A 16,236-nucleotide genomic window follows, 5' to 3' on the forward strand; every position below is an offset into this window, starting at 1 on the left:
CACATCAAAGGGGTGGCAATGTGTTTTGTTTGAGCTCAGGCACTAAAGTGCATTAACAGAAGTAAAGCTCTTCAGAAATCATGCAAAAATGCTTACACTCACCATAGAGACAAGTTTCAGTAACTAGAAAGAAATATTTACCTTATCGCCTCCTCCACAGACTGGCCAACTATATTTGATGAAGGGCTAGGCTGTGATAAGGGAGTCAAATTGATCACCCACTTCACTGGCTTGTAATATTCATCACTGGAACTTAAAAGGTAGAACAGTGTGGTCAGAAAAATCACCTGCAAGGACAAAAATAAAAACAGTTGAATTGATTCATTTTTTAAAAAAAGGGGGGGGAACCCATTTTAAGCAAGAAAAAGGGGGGAAAGGATACAAATCTGCTTTATGTAATTTAATATAATTAAGAATGAAATACTATTGAATAGGTCTGTGCAGCCTAAAAAAGAATGGATCTAATCCGACCCAACAGAGAAGTGTTCCCACATCCCCACCCCCACCAAAAATTGTCAGGTCAGGTTGCACTGGAAAAATCAACAACCTAGGTCCTTCAACTAGAAGGACACAAGAGAGGCCCCAACAACAGCCACCGGTAAGATGCTGTGCTGAGATAAATTAGGCCAGTTGCTCTCCCCCTGCTAAATATAAGAGAATAACCATTTTAAAAGGTCTAGGAGTCTGTTGCAATGAAGCAGACTGCTACAAGGGCAGCAACATGAAGGGCCTCAGGGCAGGCAAAACATGACAACAAGCATGACAACAGAGCCTCTTTAGAAGGCAGAAGCAAAGCAACCTGACAGTAACTGCATAACTGAGCAAAGGAACATAGGAACTTGCCTTCTACTGTAAGAACATTGGCCCTTCTAGCTTAGTAATATCTACATGGACTGGACAGACAGGATACACAGAGAGTTGTGTAGGTGGAAGGGTAACTAGGAAAATTTCCAGTGAATGTGGAGCTACTGGAGAGAAAGAGATGAGAAATTTTAGGGAAGCACTATCATGTAGTGTAAGAGCTATAGAGGGAAAGGGAAGGCACAGTTTGTATCTACATGGTGGTCTGTGACCACGAAGAATGCTCATTCATGAAGCATATCATTTGTGTTCCTTGGGGTTTCGTCAGCACTGACATTGCAAAGCTCTATGAAAGGTCTATGGTGCATTCCCTTCCACAAATGCCTTGTACAACTCTCCCCTTGTGGTGAGGCACCCCCACTAGGCTAACCAAAAGCAAAACAGGCTATTCAGCTCCACTCTTGGTAGAGAAATATCAGGTTGGGAAAGCATTTCAGCACAGCCTATGCTGATTTTGTTGTTACTGTGCCAACGGGCTGCTTCAGGATTCAGCTCTGGCAGGGACGACAGTAGTGCAAGAGTGGTTTTTAATTCTATCTCTTAAGAGCCTCTGGAATTAAAAAGTGAATCATGTCAGTTACTGGCAAAAGGGTAAAGAGATTATGGCAAAGATTACAAAAAAGACATAAGCTGCTAGGCAGATTAAAGGGGGTTTCTAGCTAGCACTAGTGAGAGATGCAGCCTAGAGCGGCCATGTGTCACAGTTGCTTTGACCTAGTGTCTCTGTGAGTGGCAGCCCTTGGAGAAAGAAGGGAAAAAACACACTGTGGTTTGTTCTGAAGATGGATTTGTATGTAACATGGAACTAAGGGTAGGCTCAGCTTAGGTACACATGCTAACTTCAAATGTAGCGATCAGATCCTGGTTAGACCACCATAAATAAACCATGGTCAATGCCATGGCATTGGTTCAGAGAATAAAAGCAACCTAGGTTATATGAAATAAACGAAGGTTCTGTGTGACATCTGAACTGACTCATAGGTTCTAACATCATGAATTCATGATGGAAAATAACAGAAGCTGTGAGGGAAATGGAAACAAAGAGTTGCCTCCCTAGCAATTATTTATACTAGAAGTCGTCAGCTGGAAATCTCAAATTTAACACAGTTTGCCATATCATTTGCAAAGCTATTCCAACAACTTGTACAAATGCCACACACAAATATCCATGTTTATAGGGACCCTTTAGATATTAACAGAACATAAACACACATATCAAAAAGTGGGCTCCCATACGGCTATAATTGATTATAAGCCGGACCAACTTCCAAGCTGGAGCCCAGGCACTGTCTTGGAAGTTGAAGCTTTGGTTAAAAAATGTAAGACGGGTAAGGCTTCTGGAATCGACTGTATTACAATTGAAATTATTCGCAACAACCTTGATTGGTGGGCTCCTCTTCTTGCTTCCTTATTTACCTTCATAGATATTACTGCAAAAATGCCCAAGGATTGGGGTGTTTCAGTAATAGTCCCAATTTACAAGAAAGGATCAAGGGAGGATCCTAATAGCTATCGCTCGATTAGTCTCCTTAGCATTTTTAGTAAACTCTATGCTAGACATCTCCTGGGAAAATTATAGGAATGGCTGGATACTCAGGATATCTTATCCGCCGAACAAGTGGGATTTCGAGAAGGATATTCTACAACACAGCAAGTATTTGTTTTACAATATTTAGCTGAGACATATTCCTCCTCACCTATAGGGATGTGCACGGAACCACAGAAGCATGGTCCGACACTGGGGGAAGTATGTCTTTAAGGGGGGGGCGGTAGTACTTACTGCCCCTCCCCCGCCGCCGCTCTTCCCCCTCCGGTGCTGGAGTTGCCAAAAACGTTCCTGGGCGGCACGAGTTCCTCCCTGCCGCCCCTGCCCCCATCGTTCTCTGTAAGGGTTAAACTAGAAAGAGCTGGCAGCGCACATGCGCCCTTCGCGGTGCGTGTGCTTGTCTTCGCTGCTGGCATGCATGCGCCACATGGCACACGCGCGCCAGCGGCGGAGACGAGCATGCACTGTGAAGGGCGCATGCGCGCTACCAGCTCTTTCTAGTTTAACCCTTACAGACAACGACGGGGGCAGGGGCGGCAGGGAGGAACTCTGCTGCCCCAAGAACGTTTTTGGCAACTCCAGCGCCGGAGGGGGAAGAGCGGGGGGGGCGGTAAGTACTACCGCCCCCCTTAAAGACACACTCCCCCACCCTGCCGAACCGCTGGAATTCCAGACTGGTCTGGAGGCCTTTTCTATGGCCCCGGACCGGTCCGTGCACACCACTACTCACCTAAGTCCTCCTTGTATGCTGCATTTATAGATTTTAAAGCAGCTTTCAATTCTGTTTCTAGAGACAGACTTTGGACGAAGTTAAAAGAATCATCAATAGATCCATGTTTACTTTTATTAATCTACAATCTTCATCAGAACACCCGCTTCAGAGTGCGGTGTAGTAGGAAAGGGCATCTCTCGGCTGAGATACCTACTTATAAAGGAGTACAACAAGGTTGTATTCTTGCCCCTGTCTTATTTAATTTTTATATAAATTCAATAGTTTCTCATCTGAATGACCTTGCTCTTCATCCTCATAATATTGCGAACAGGCATGTTTCGTTACTGCTTTATGATGACGATATTGTCCTATTATCTCAAACCAAGATAGGTTAAGCCGTGCCTTAACTTCCCTGAGTGTCTATACTGTGAAGGAGGCCTTGGAGGTAAACTATAAAAAGACTAAGGTAATGGTTTTTGCAAAATGCCCCCAAACCCATAAATGGTCCATAAATGGACATAATATTGGTCAAGGTTTTCAAGTATTTAGGGGTTGCATTTCATTCCAGTGGATCCCGGAAAGCTCATCTTAGCTTTGTTTTGCACAGTGACCAACAGATGGCAAATGTGATTAAATATTTTTACTTCTCAAGAGGTGCTCTTTTTGTCCCAGTGGCTGTCAAATTATTGAAGGCTAAAATATACCCTCAAATTCTTTATGGCACGCAAATTGGACCTTTTGATAATTTTACAATATTAGAAGCAGTTCAAACTAAATTCTTAAGGGCCATCCTTCAAGCCCCCAGAGGCATAGCTAAAGTGGCTCTCCGTAGAGAGGTTGGGGTTACCACCTTGAAAATGAAAATCTGGTTTTGTATAATCAAATTCTGGCTGCATTTGGTTTTCTTCCCAGTGGGTTTAGCACCTTTAGTATTAGTTGACAGCTTTACATCTAAATGGAAAATAGCTCTGAAAACGAAATTGCATCAACTGGGCACGTCCCAAGAAAACCTTATAGGGAGGAGTTTAGATCAGGCGATATGTTTTGTTAGACAACGACTGCTGGACAAAGATCTGCAGGAGGAGTGTGCTCAACTACCAAGTGGAATCTATATAGGCTCTCAAAATTTCAGCCATAAACCGGCTGCACATTTAGATCATATGTTTTTACCTAAGTTTCGGAGAGCATTGACCCTTGCTCATTTGAATGCCCTTCCCTCTGCACTCCTAGACGGGAAATATAAACAAGTTCCATATGCATTGTGTCGTTGCCCTTGTGGCTCAGGGGATATAGAGTCAGTTGTTCATGTTATTCTGTATTGTCAATTTTATAGGGATGCTCGTATCCTGGCCATACGGATCAATTTTACTTGGATTTTTTTGCTGTCAAATTTTAAATCTGGTACTTCTATAAATGTGGCCAAGTTTTGTTTTGTTGCATCCAAACTTCGTAGAGCTTGTATTAGTAATTTGAATATTTTGTAAATCATAAATGTATTATTTTAAATGTTAAGCTGGTCTAAGGACCGTAATAAAACTTACTTACTAAACACACGCCCTATGGCATCTTGCAGTACTTGCTTTGACTGAAAGTGAGCAGAAATTATCTTCACAATTAGCCTTATTAATGAGGTTCTAGTTTCCAATCATTACCACATCAGTGTGGAAGAAAGCAAGGATGATGCAGCTCCTACACAAATGTGGCAATATAAATACAGACCTCAAGCAGGCAACTGGAAGTGCTCAGGCAGCCTACGGCAAGGAGAGAAACCCCAGGTAATCTCTCAACCTTAGAGATGTTGTGGGGAGAATTAGCTCATCCTTTCCCCAGCTCCAAAGTTCAGAAGATCCCTGAAATCAGCCTCCACTCTCTGAACTATACGTGAGCAGGGCTTCTAAGGCTAACTCTGCGCTTTATCCAGTGTTCTGATCATCCAGCAAGCTCAGAGTAAACCAGTCCTAGCCTTCCTTTTCTGAGCTGTGTTCAGTGGGGCTCAGTGTTCCCTCTAAGGCATGCGCACATGCACACGCACACAAGTTTCTTTATTTCTGAATCAGCAAGCTGCACATGCTAGCAACATTTCTACACAGCACAAACCAGAGGGGAATACATATAAAAGATTACCTCCTACAGAATATTCAGCATAAAAAAGCAACCAGCTTACCAGTGAGAGTACAAAATTGAGAAGAGCCGTACCACTGTAGAAGAGAATAGTTACTAAAGTTGTAACTGTAGTAAAAAGGAGACCCATGTTGTGACTCATCACTATCCAGAGGGATTCCAGAATCTGGAAAAGAGCAAAATTAGATGTCTGCGCTTACTAGCTTGGCAAAAATTGTTTTTAAAATACTGTGGTGGACATCTCCCCTAATGGTTTGAAGGTGCTGCATGCAAAACACCTCTACAGCATTTAGTAATTCTATCCAGAACTGGAATTCATCCACTTTATAAATAATACATATTGATTTGATGTGTTTTACGTTGAAAACACAGGCCAACATCCCGACTAACAGTAAAGAGGTGTTACATGAAATCCACAACATTTAGTAAACTAGAATCTCATGGGGGGGGGGCACTACTTCCCTCTGAAGCTCTCTTTAACACCCCTAAATATGAACCTGAGTGTTGCACAACCTGCAGGGACATATTTAGGGGTCTTATCGAGCACTTCTGAGGGAAGGAACCACCTTGGGATTGTTTTAATGAAAGGCAGTATATAAACGTAACAGCAAAAAAATGAGGGATCAGCAAAAATTGTCCCCCAATTGCACACTCAGTGAAAAGGCAGGTTTCCTACCTGTAACTGTAGTTCTTCAAGTGGTCTTCTGTGCATTCACACTTGGGTTATGCGCTTGCGCAAAGACCAAAATTCAGAACATTCCAAAACTTTACCATAAAAGGGGGGGAAAGAGTGAAAAAACTGGCTTCCTCTGTAGAAACATATCCCACTTCTCCTCAGTTTAGGAGACCACCGCAACTAACCCAGGATCAGAGAGTGACCCGATAGGCTGCTGTGGGGAGGATGGGTGGGAAGTGTGAATGCAGAGAAAACCACTCGAAGAACTATAGTTATAGGTAGGAAACCTGCTTTTCTTCTTTGTGGTCTCTGTGCATCATACTTGGGATAATAGCAAGTTTTCTTACCTGGAAGCAGACTACTGGGAAACAGACTGGAGAACCAAAGCCCCAAATGCTGCCTGCGTTTGGGACTGGACATCCAAGGCACAGTGGCGGACAAAAGTGTATGGTCTTGACCAGGTTGCCGCCTTGCAGATTTCTTCCAAAGGAATGCCTCTCCAAAATGCCATGGAAGTTGCCATAGCCCTTGTGGAGTGTGCCTTGACAGGGTGCGGCAGACTGCCTCCACTACCCAAGTCGAGAGACTTTGAGTCGATATTGGCAATCCCTTGGAGGAGCCTGCATAGCTAACCAATAGCCTATTTGATTTCGTGAAAGGCCTCGTCCTGTCCACATAAAAAGCCAAAGCTCTATGCCCATCCAGAGAATTGTGTGCTCTGTCCTTTTCCAAGATGGGGTTAGGAAAGAAGACTGGGCGGGGCAGTTCCCAAGTCATGTGAAACTCTGTCACCACCTTCAGCAGAAAGGTAAGGTCAGGTCGTAGCACCACCCTATCCTTATGGAAAATCAAGTAAGGTGAGTACTTTGAAGGGCATGGAGTTTGCTAAACCTTTGCGCTGAGGAAATAGTGACCAAGAACACACTTTTCAATGACAACTTGAGGCTTGAGGTGGCCATTGGTTCAAATGGGTGAGACATTAACCGAGAAAGAACTAACTGCAAATCCCAAGAAGGACGTGGGACAACCAGAAACAATTTAACCAAGCCTTTTAGAAACTTCTTAACTGTTGGGTCAGAGAACAGACCCAGTGATTCGTAGTACACGGCAATGGCTGCCAGGCGCACTTTAATGGAGGTATGTGCCTCTCTTGCCTCCACAGGAGAGAGCAGATACTCCAAGATGACATGCACAGGGACCATCTCCAGAGACAAGACCTTGCTCATGGCATGCTTACAAAACATTTTCCACTTCGCCACTTAACGCTTTCTAATGGATGGTTTATGTGAAGCATCCACCCCCCTCTGGACAGAACCACTAAATGGAACATCACTTAAACTCTCCAAACTGTCAGGTGCGGGGACTCGATGTCTGAGTGCAGCCTGAGACCATGGTGCAATGTCAGAAGGTGAGGGCTCAGAGGCAGGTAAAGGTAAGTATGGTCCGTCAGCTGTAGGAGCATGGTGAACCACGGTTGTCTCAGCCACCACGGGGTCACCAAGAGTGCTTTTGCTTCATCCCTTATCAGCTTCTCAATTACCTTCAGGATCAACAGAATTGGTGGAAAGACATCAGCACAAGTTCCCTCTTGATCCAGGTGCAGAATGCTCTCTGAGCGCTAAAAATTGCTAGCAGCTTGAGGTAGTTTATGTGCCTCTCCTTCTCACTGTTGGACCAGAAGCCAGCAACTGTAAGGTATCTGAAGTGGGCTCCCCAGCCCGAATTGGATGCATCTGTTATAGTCCATGGTGGGGAGGACGGGTGGAATCATACACCCCTGGACAGATTCCTGAAGTCTGACCACCAAACAAAGATCCCACGGAGCCCACAGTCTTGATGTTGACGATGAAGCTTGAAATGGTCTATAAACCAAGCCCTCAAGAGGTGCATGTGGAAACGTGCCATAGGAATGATGGCAGTGGTAGAGGCCATCAGACCTAACAACCTTTGTATGAAGCGTGCCATGTGGCTTGGGTACTGGCAGAACGCCAGCAGCACATCTCCAAGACTGTCTATTTTGTGGGGTCCTCTGGTGGAGTCCACCAAAGTACCCAGAAAGTCTAGAGTCCGGGAGGGTGCAAGAGAAGATTTTGCCCAATTCACCTGCAACCTCAGAGAGTTCAGCAGCCATAGGGTGAGTTGAGTATGGCGTACAAGATGATGGCGGGAAGTTACTACCAGCAGCCAGTCATCTATAAATAGGAAAACTGCCACGCCTGGGACCTGAAGGTGCACAGCCACAACTGCCATGCATTTCGTAAAAACATGAGGTGCTGATGCCAATCTAATCAGGAGGACCTTGTATTGGTAGGCATGGCCACCCACTTGAAACCTGAGATACTTTAAATGATGGGGAACAATTACAAGGTGGAAATATGCACCTTTCAGGTCTATAGAGACGAACCAAACATTTTTCTGCAGCAGGCGTGGTAGGGAAGGAGGACTTGGGCTTAGATGCAGCATGAGATTTGTAAGTTGCTGAAGCAGAGGATCTGCCTGGCTGGAATCTGCCTGGCTGACGAAAGGAATCATTAGTCTGGAAGCCCGACTGATAGTTCAACTGTAATTGCCTATAATGGCTATGCCGGGGTCAACTGCGCTTCTTAGCTGAGAAGGAGGAAGAGGAATGCGAGATCCACATGAAACGCACTGTGGAATTAAGCTTCTGGACTCTCTCCAGGATATCGTTTGTTAGCTGGCCAAAGAGAACCTCTCCATCGAATGGTAGGTCCTCAGTGCATGTTCGAGCCTCTTGAGACAACACAATCAACCAAAGCCACACATGGCTTCTTAGTGAGACCATCGCTGTCATAGCACGGGACCCACCATCTGCACAATTGATGTTGCCTTGTTACCCGTGAGCCTTCTTGGAGAAGGGTGGTAGCCACTTCCTGTTAAATTGGCTAAGAAATTGAGCCAGTTTCTCCAGGATGAAATGCCAATACCTAGCCCAACAGGCTTGGTGATTCACGATATGTAGTAGGCGGCTTGATGTGGAGTAGATGAATTTGTCCATAGCATCGCTTTCCCCCTTCCCTATCAGCTGGTGCAGACAACATGCGCGGCTTAGATCTGGACTGTGCCGACTCTACTATGACCAGATTTGGAACTGGATGTTTATTCAAATACTGTAAGTCCTGTTGTACTCTGTACATGTTTTCCAGTTTTTCCAATGTTGGGGGGAATGTAGCTGGTTTTCCTCAGGCTGACCAAACTATGTGAGTGATGGTTGGGACCACGAGGATGGACACCATCCCTGAATTCTGGGTTTGGATCAGTCCGAAAATAGGATCCTCTAGGGAGGAAGATTGGTCCGAGACATCTAGACCCAGTGGGGAGGCCATACGCAGGAGTTTTTCTGAATAACCCTTAAACTCCTCAAATAGGTTATCCTTTGGTTGCTCAACAACATGTTCCTTAGCTGTAACTGGTTCTTCTAGTGATCATCCATGACCTGATACTGATGGGCTTGCACATGAGTGTGCAGTCCTCCATCAGGAACTTCCCAAAGCTCTTTTTCTCCTCTTCATAGTTTTTGGTAGGAATTCTGCTCACTCTCCTCTAGCAGCAGCCATACCCTTTTGACAGGAACTCCACCCCCTCTCCTCTAATGGGAGCCGAGCCCTCCCTCAGCTCAAGTGTCAGTCACTCTGAAGAAACAAGTTTGCAGAAGGCAAGATGGGTGGGCATGTGAAGTCACAGTTGACCACTAGAAGAACAAAAGCTGCAAGTAAGCAACCTGTTGTTTTTCTATGTGGTTTCTGTAATTCACACTGATGGGCATACCTACCTGGAGGACAGTGCACACATTCACTAAAAAAGTGAACTGAGGATAGCTCTGCCAAAAGCGGCATTTTGTTGTGTTTTGATATTCAAGGTACAGTGCAAGATAATTGAAGTTGACTGGGCACAAGTAGCTCCCTGACAAATGGTCTATAGAGAAAAGGATCTGATGAGACCTGTGGAATAAGCCCTGATAAAGACTCGTAAAGGTTTCTTGATTGATTGTCAAGTTGGTGTCAACTCTTAACAACCACATGTCTTCAACTTGGCCTTTAAGGTCTCTCAGTGGTGCATTCATTGCTGTCAAAATCGAGTCTGTTCACCTTCCTGTGGGTTGTCCTCTTCTTCTCTTCCCCAGCATTATGGACTCAAGGGAGCTGGGTTTTTGCATAATGTGTCCAAAGTATGATAGTTTGAGCCTGGTCATTTATGCCTCGAGTGAAAATTCCGGATTGATTTGTACTATGATCCATTTGTTTGTTTTCCTGGCAATCCATGGTATCCCGATAAGTAATTGTGTCTACAATCCATCTAGAAATACTTTGGGAAGAAATCTGCATCCCTTTATGAAGTTCACCACTGCCAACAAACAGGGAGGTGGTTTTTCAAAAAGAAGCTGTCCAGTTGGTATAGAAGGCCAACCCCTGTGGACATCCAGAGAACCTGTTGAGGGATCAAGGTTACGGGGGAAGAACTGTCAGGGACAGCAGCTGAGACCAATGGAAAGTGGAATCTACCTTGGGGAGGGACTGGATGTCTGGCCTTAACACCACTTTATCCTGATGAAAAACCAGATATGAGGGGTCATCCCACAGAGCTCTGAATTCACTCACTCTGAATGGATGTGATGGCTACTAAGTCTTCATAGTTAACAGGTCTCAGTTGGCGATGTGTTCAAATGGCTTGTTCATTGATTGGCCCAAGACGAAAGGTAGGTCCCAAGGAGGAGAACCTGATGGAGGAACCAGATAAAGATGAGAGTCCTTTCAGGAATATCTTTATGGGATTGGCAAATAATGACTGCTGATCCATGGTGGAGCGACATGTGGCTATGGCAGCCATATGAACTCTTAAGGACAACAGGATCAAGCCCAGGGTCTTTAAATGAAGTAGATACAACATTATGTCCTGTAGTGAAACCTGCAACAGGTTGATGTTGTGTTGAGCTGTACAAATGCAGAAATGTTTCCGTTTACTTTATTGTGCCTTTATAATTGCAGGCCTCTTTGATGTTTCAAGGACCTCCTATATGTCCTGTGTCAATATGGCAGCAGAAACCGAGCAGTGAGGTTAAAATTTTACACATCCGGGAGCACCTCCAATTCCTGCATTCAAAGTTGGGGATGTGGAGGTAAGTGCAGGAAGTCATGAATGCCTGAGATATGTCTATGATGTCCTGGATATGCTTGCCCCGTTATGGAACAAAAAACTAGGCTGAAAAGTGGATGGTCTGAATTGATGTGGAACTTTGATTTCTTGTGGTTTATTTGAAAGCCAAGGGTGCCAAGAGTGAAACTGTCTTTTGTATGGCAGTTGAGAACACAGCTAGAGAGTCCCCTGTGAGGAGCCAGTTGTCCAAGGAGGGAAATATATAGATTACTTGCAGTTGGAGGTGTGCTACTACAATTGCCATACATTTGGGGGGCGATGGGAGAGCCTTGAACTGGAATGCACAGGAATTGATTTGGAAGCACAGTTATTTCTGGTTTTGAGGCCCGATTGTGATATATGGTAATATGTATCTTTTAGATCCGAAGATGTGAACTAAGTACTTTTTTCTCAACAGGGTGAGAATAGTTGGAACTGTCACTATATGGAATCTCTTGCAGGTGATGTATGAGTTGAGGTCTGACACCCAAGATGGGCCAAAGGCCCCTATCTTTTTGGGGTATGATAAAGTATGGGGGATAAAAGCCTGTTGGGGTATCATTTGAGACTAATACCATCCTTGTCTAAAAGTGAAGTGACCTCTTCCAAAAGGGGCGGAGTAGGTCTGGTCAATATGACACTGGAATGTGGTGGGTGCTTCAAAAACATGAAGCATAGCCCTCCTGATCTGACAATGATCAGGACCCAGTGGTTGGATGTTATAGTCTTCCATGCTTTCAAAACAGGGTCAAAGTTGCATTCCAGGTCAGGATAGAAGAAAGTCATGTTCTCTAAGAACAGGAGGACTTATCTTCTCGGTTGGTTTGTTGATGCCATATGCCATCAATTTCTAGTAATGTGCAGATAAAACAAATGGTCTGACATCTATTGATGGGAGGAGGATCTAGATGTTGTACCCTGACTCCACTGGTTGCTTCTGGTGGGTTTGTTGGTCAGACACGAGATTCATAGACTTTGCTGTATTTTTTAACTGGTGGACCCTTTGCATTGTCTAAGAACATAAGAACAGCCCTGCTGGATCAGGCTCAAGGCCCATCTAGTCCAGCATCCTGTTTCGCACAGTGGCCCACCAGATGCCGCTGGAAGCCACAGGCAGGAGTTGAGGGCGTGCCCTCTCTCCTGCCATTACTCCCCTGCAACTGGTACTCAGAGGCACACCCTTGAGGCTGGAGATGGCCCACAGCCCTCTGACTAGTAGCCATTGATAGACCTCTCCTCCATGAAGTCATCCAAACCCCTCTTAAAGCCATCCAGGTTTTTGGCTGTCACCACATCCTGTGGCAGAGAGTTCCACAAGTGGATCACACGTTGTGTGAAAAAGTACTTCCGTTTGTTGGTCCTAGCCCTCCTGGCAATCAATTTCATGGAGTGACCCCTGGTTCTAGTGTTGTGTGAGAGGGAAAAGAATCTCTCTCTCTCCACTTTCTCCACGCCATGCATGATTTTATAGACCTTTATCATGTCTCCCCGCAGTTGTCTTTTTTCTAAACTAAAAAGCCCCAGGTGTTGTAGTCTTGCCTCGTAAGAAAGGCGCTCTAGGCCCCTGATCATCTTGGTTGCCCTCTTCTGTACCTTCTCCAGTTCAACAATGTTCTTTTTAAGATGTGGTGACCAGAATTGTACGCAGTACTCCAAGTGTGGTCGCACCATAGTTTTGTATAAGGGCATTATAATGTTAGCCGTTTTATTTTCAATCCCCTTCCTAATGATCCCTAGCATGGAATTTGCATTTTTCACAGCTGCCGCACATTGAATAGACACTTTCAACGAGCTGTCAACCACAACCCCAAGATCCCTTTCCTGGTCCGTCACCGACAGCTCAGATCCCATCAGCATATACTTGAAGTTGGGGTTTTTCGTTCCAATGTGCATCACTTTACACTTGCTAACATTGAACCGCATTTGCCATTTTGTCGCCCACTCCCCCAGTTTGGAGAGATCCTTTTGGAGCTGCTCACAATCTGTTTGGGATTTCACTACCCGGAAGAGTTTGGTATCATCTGCAAATTTGGCCACATCGCTGCTTACCCCTGCTTCTAGATCATTTATGAATAAATTAAAAAGCACTGGTCCCAGTACAGATCCCTGGGGGACCCCCCTTCTTACTTCCCCCCATTGTGAAAACTCTCCATTTATACCTACCCTCCGTTTTCTGTCTTTCAACCAGTTAGCAATCCACACATGTACTTGTCCCTTTATTCCATGACAGCTAAGTTTCCTCAGGAGTCTTTGATGAGGAACTTTGTCAAAAGCTTTTTGGAAGTCCAGGTAGACTATGTCAACTGGATCACCTTGATCCACATACTTGTTGACACTCTCAAAGAACGCCAAAAGGTTGGTGAGGCAAGATTTACCTTTGCGGAAGCCATGCTGGCTCACTCCCAGCAAGGCCTGTTCTTCTAGGTGCTTTACAATTTTATCCTTGAGGATGCTTTCCATCAATTTGCCTGGAACGGACGTTAGGCTAACCAGCCTGTAATTTCCCGGATCGCCCCTGGATCCCTTTTTGAAAATCGGTGTTACATTTGCTACTCTCCAGTCCTCTGGTACAGAGCCCGATTTCAGGGATAAGTTAAATATTTTAGCAAGGAGGTCGGCAATTTCACATTTGAGTTCCTTGAGGACTCTTGGATGGATGCCATCCGGCCCTGGTGATTTGTTAGCTTTCAGTTTTTCCAGACAGTTTAGAACATCATCCCTTGTCACTTCTATCTGACTCAGCTCTCTAGCCTCCATCCCTAAAAAGCCTGGTTCAGGAACAGGTATATGCTCAGTATCCTCTGCCGTGAAGACAGACGCAAAGAACTCATTCAGTTTCTCTGCAACCTCCATATCCTCCTTAATAATCCCTTTCACTCCCTCATTGTCTAATGGCCCAACCGCCTCCCTGGCAGGTTTCCTGCTTCTGATGTACTTAAAGAAGTTTTTGTTATTCCCCTTGATACTTTTGGCTAAATGTTCCTCAAACTCTCTTTTTGCCTCCCTTATTGTCACCTTGCATTTCTTTTGCCAGAGTTTGTGTTCCTTTCTGTTCTTTTCGTTTGGACAGGCCTTCCAATTTCGGAAGGAAGTCTTCTTCCCTTTTATGGCTTCCTTGACGGTACCCGTTAGCCATGCTGGCATCCTCCTGGACTTAGTGGTACCTTTCCTCCATTTGGGTATACAATCTAACTGGGCTTCTAGTATTGTGGTTTTGAGTAAACGCCATGCACTCTGGAGCGAAGTGACTCTCCTGATTTCCCCCCTCAGCTTTCTTTTCACCATACTCCTCATTTTGGAGAAGTTTCCTCTTTTGAAATTTAAAATGTCTGTGTTTGACATCCTTGGTGATTCTCTCCCCACATGCATGCTGAATTTGATGGCACTGTGGTCACTGTTCCCTAAAGGGTCGATGACACTGACATCACGCACCAGGTCCTGGGTGTCACTCAGAATTAGGTCCAAGGTCGCCTTCTCTCTAGTCGGTTCCATGACCAACTGTTCTAAGGCACAGTCATTTAGCGTATCTAGAAATTTGACCTCTTTGTCCTGACTTGAATGTGAATTTACCCAGTCTATGTGTGGGTAGTTGAAATCATTTGTCTTACCCCAAACATCTGACTTACTTCATCCATCTTAAATCAAAAGAGAGATCTTCAATCCTTGTCCATCCTTCAGGTGTCAATCCTGAGGACATGAGCCAGGCATGTTGTTGGAGAGCCACCAAAAGAGTGAATAGAGACTTGCATTTTGGGTGGTATATAAATAAAAATAAAATAAAATTAAAATTAAAATTAAAATTAAAAAAACCAAAAACAAAACAAAACATAAAATGAAATGTAAAATAAAAATAGACATTGTTCTCGATGCGCAGTCCACATCGTGTCAGGAAGTTATTTTGCTAGCCAATAGACTACCTGCTGAAAAATAAGAGCAGAATTTCTCTTATCTGGTAGCAGTAGGTCAAGGAAAGAACCTATTTCCCCCTAGACGAAGTTGTTATCTCTACCCACACAGGCTTTATAATTAGCTATTTTTAATTGAAGGGTTGAAAGTAGCGTCTATACAGCAGCAGATAGAATCAGGTTTTTGCCTCTCTCCATCAATATGTCCTGACAAGGTCTTGTGCGGAGCCTTAGTCTGTGCAATTTCTACCACAATAGAGTTTGGTGCAGGGCAATTATGGAGAAAATTACAATTGTCCAGTTGTACTCTGAAGAGATTTTCCAATCTTTTGCAGGTTGGTTGGACTGAAGATGGCTTGTCTCAAGATTTCAGTGTAATCCACTCGTTCTTCGATCAGAATGACCTCAAAATGGTGGTGCATCCGCTGGTAACCTCCAGGCTGGATTACCACAATGCGCTCTACATAGGGTTGCCTTTGTACAAAGTCCAGAAAGTTCAGTTAATCCAAAATGCAGCAGCCAGGTTGGTCTCCATATCATACCTGTTCTTAAATATTTGCACTGGTTGCCAGTAGGTTTCGAGCAAAATATAAAGTGCTGGTAATTACCTTTAAAGCCCTGAAAGGCTTAAAACCAGATTACTTGAGAGAACTCCTTTCCCTGCAAGGTCCTCACCACATAAGATCATCAGGAAAAGTCCAACTCTGGGTGCTATCAGCTTATCTGGTGGCAATTTGGGATTAGGCTTTCTCAGTAGCCACTCCAAGGTTGTAGAACATCCTCCCCAAGGGAACGAGAGGTTTATCATCTCAGGAGAGCCACAAAGTCCCACCTGTTCATCTTGGCTTTTAATAATATTTAAGTAGTTTTAAAGGGACTTTAAATGAGTTTTATATTAATATATTTTAAATGGTTTTATGTTTTATGTTAATATCTTAAATAGTTTTAATTTTTGTGAACCACTCTGAGCCATTTTTAGATGGACAGTAAATACATAAAAATGTGGAAGAAATCAATAACATAGAATCTTTAGGCAGATTTGTAAAGACTGTAGTGTCAGCCTACATAGTCAGGGGTTGTGCCTTGGTACATGTGCAACGAAGGCTCTGGTCTAGTGGGTGGTGATGGATGCTGACCCTGTGAGTGAGGCTGAGTTTGGTGCTGCAGAGTTCAATGAGATGATTGGGACCGAGATCAGGTCTGTTGTGATTGGGAACAAGATTGAATCCATCATCGGGACAGAGACTGAGATCTGGAATATCAG

General features: G+C 44.4%; 1 protein-coding gene across 4 annotated transcripts in view; it reads right to left on the reverse strand.

The window, feature by feature from the left end:
- Positions 1-16,236, reverse strand: part of TMEM245 (transmembrane protein 245) — a 154,533-nt gene that overhangs the window by 36,942 nt on the left and 101,355 nt on the right. For all 4 annotated transcript variants that reach the window (XM_053260076.1, XM_053260077.1, XM_053260078.1 and 1 more), the window contains 2 exons: positions 5,284-5,406; positions 142-287 (listed from right to left, as the gene is read on the reverse strand). In XM_053260076.1, coding sequence (XP_053116051.1) covers positions 142-287; positions 5,284-5,406 — 269 coding nt within the window. The remainder of the gene's footprint in view (positions 1-141; positions 288-5,283; positions 5,407-16,236) is intronic.

This window comes from Hemicordylus capensis, chromosome 6 (genome assembly GCF_027244095.1).
Source record: "Hemicordylus capensis ecotype Gifberg chromosome 6, rHemCap1.1.pri, whole genome shotgun sequence".
NCBI lineage: Eukaryota > Metazoa > Chordata > Lepidosauria > Squamata > Cordylidae > Hemicordylus > Hemicordylus capensis.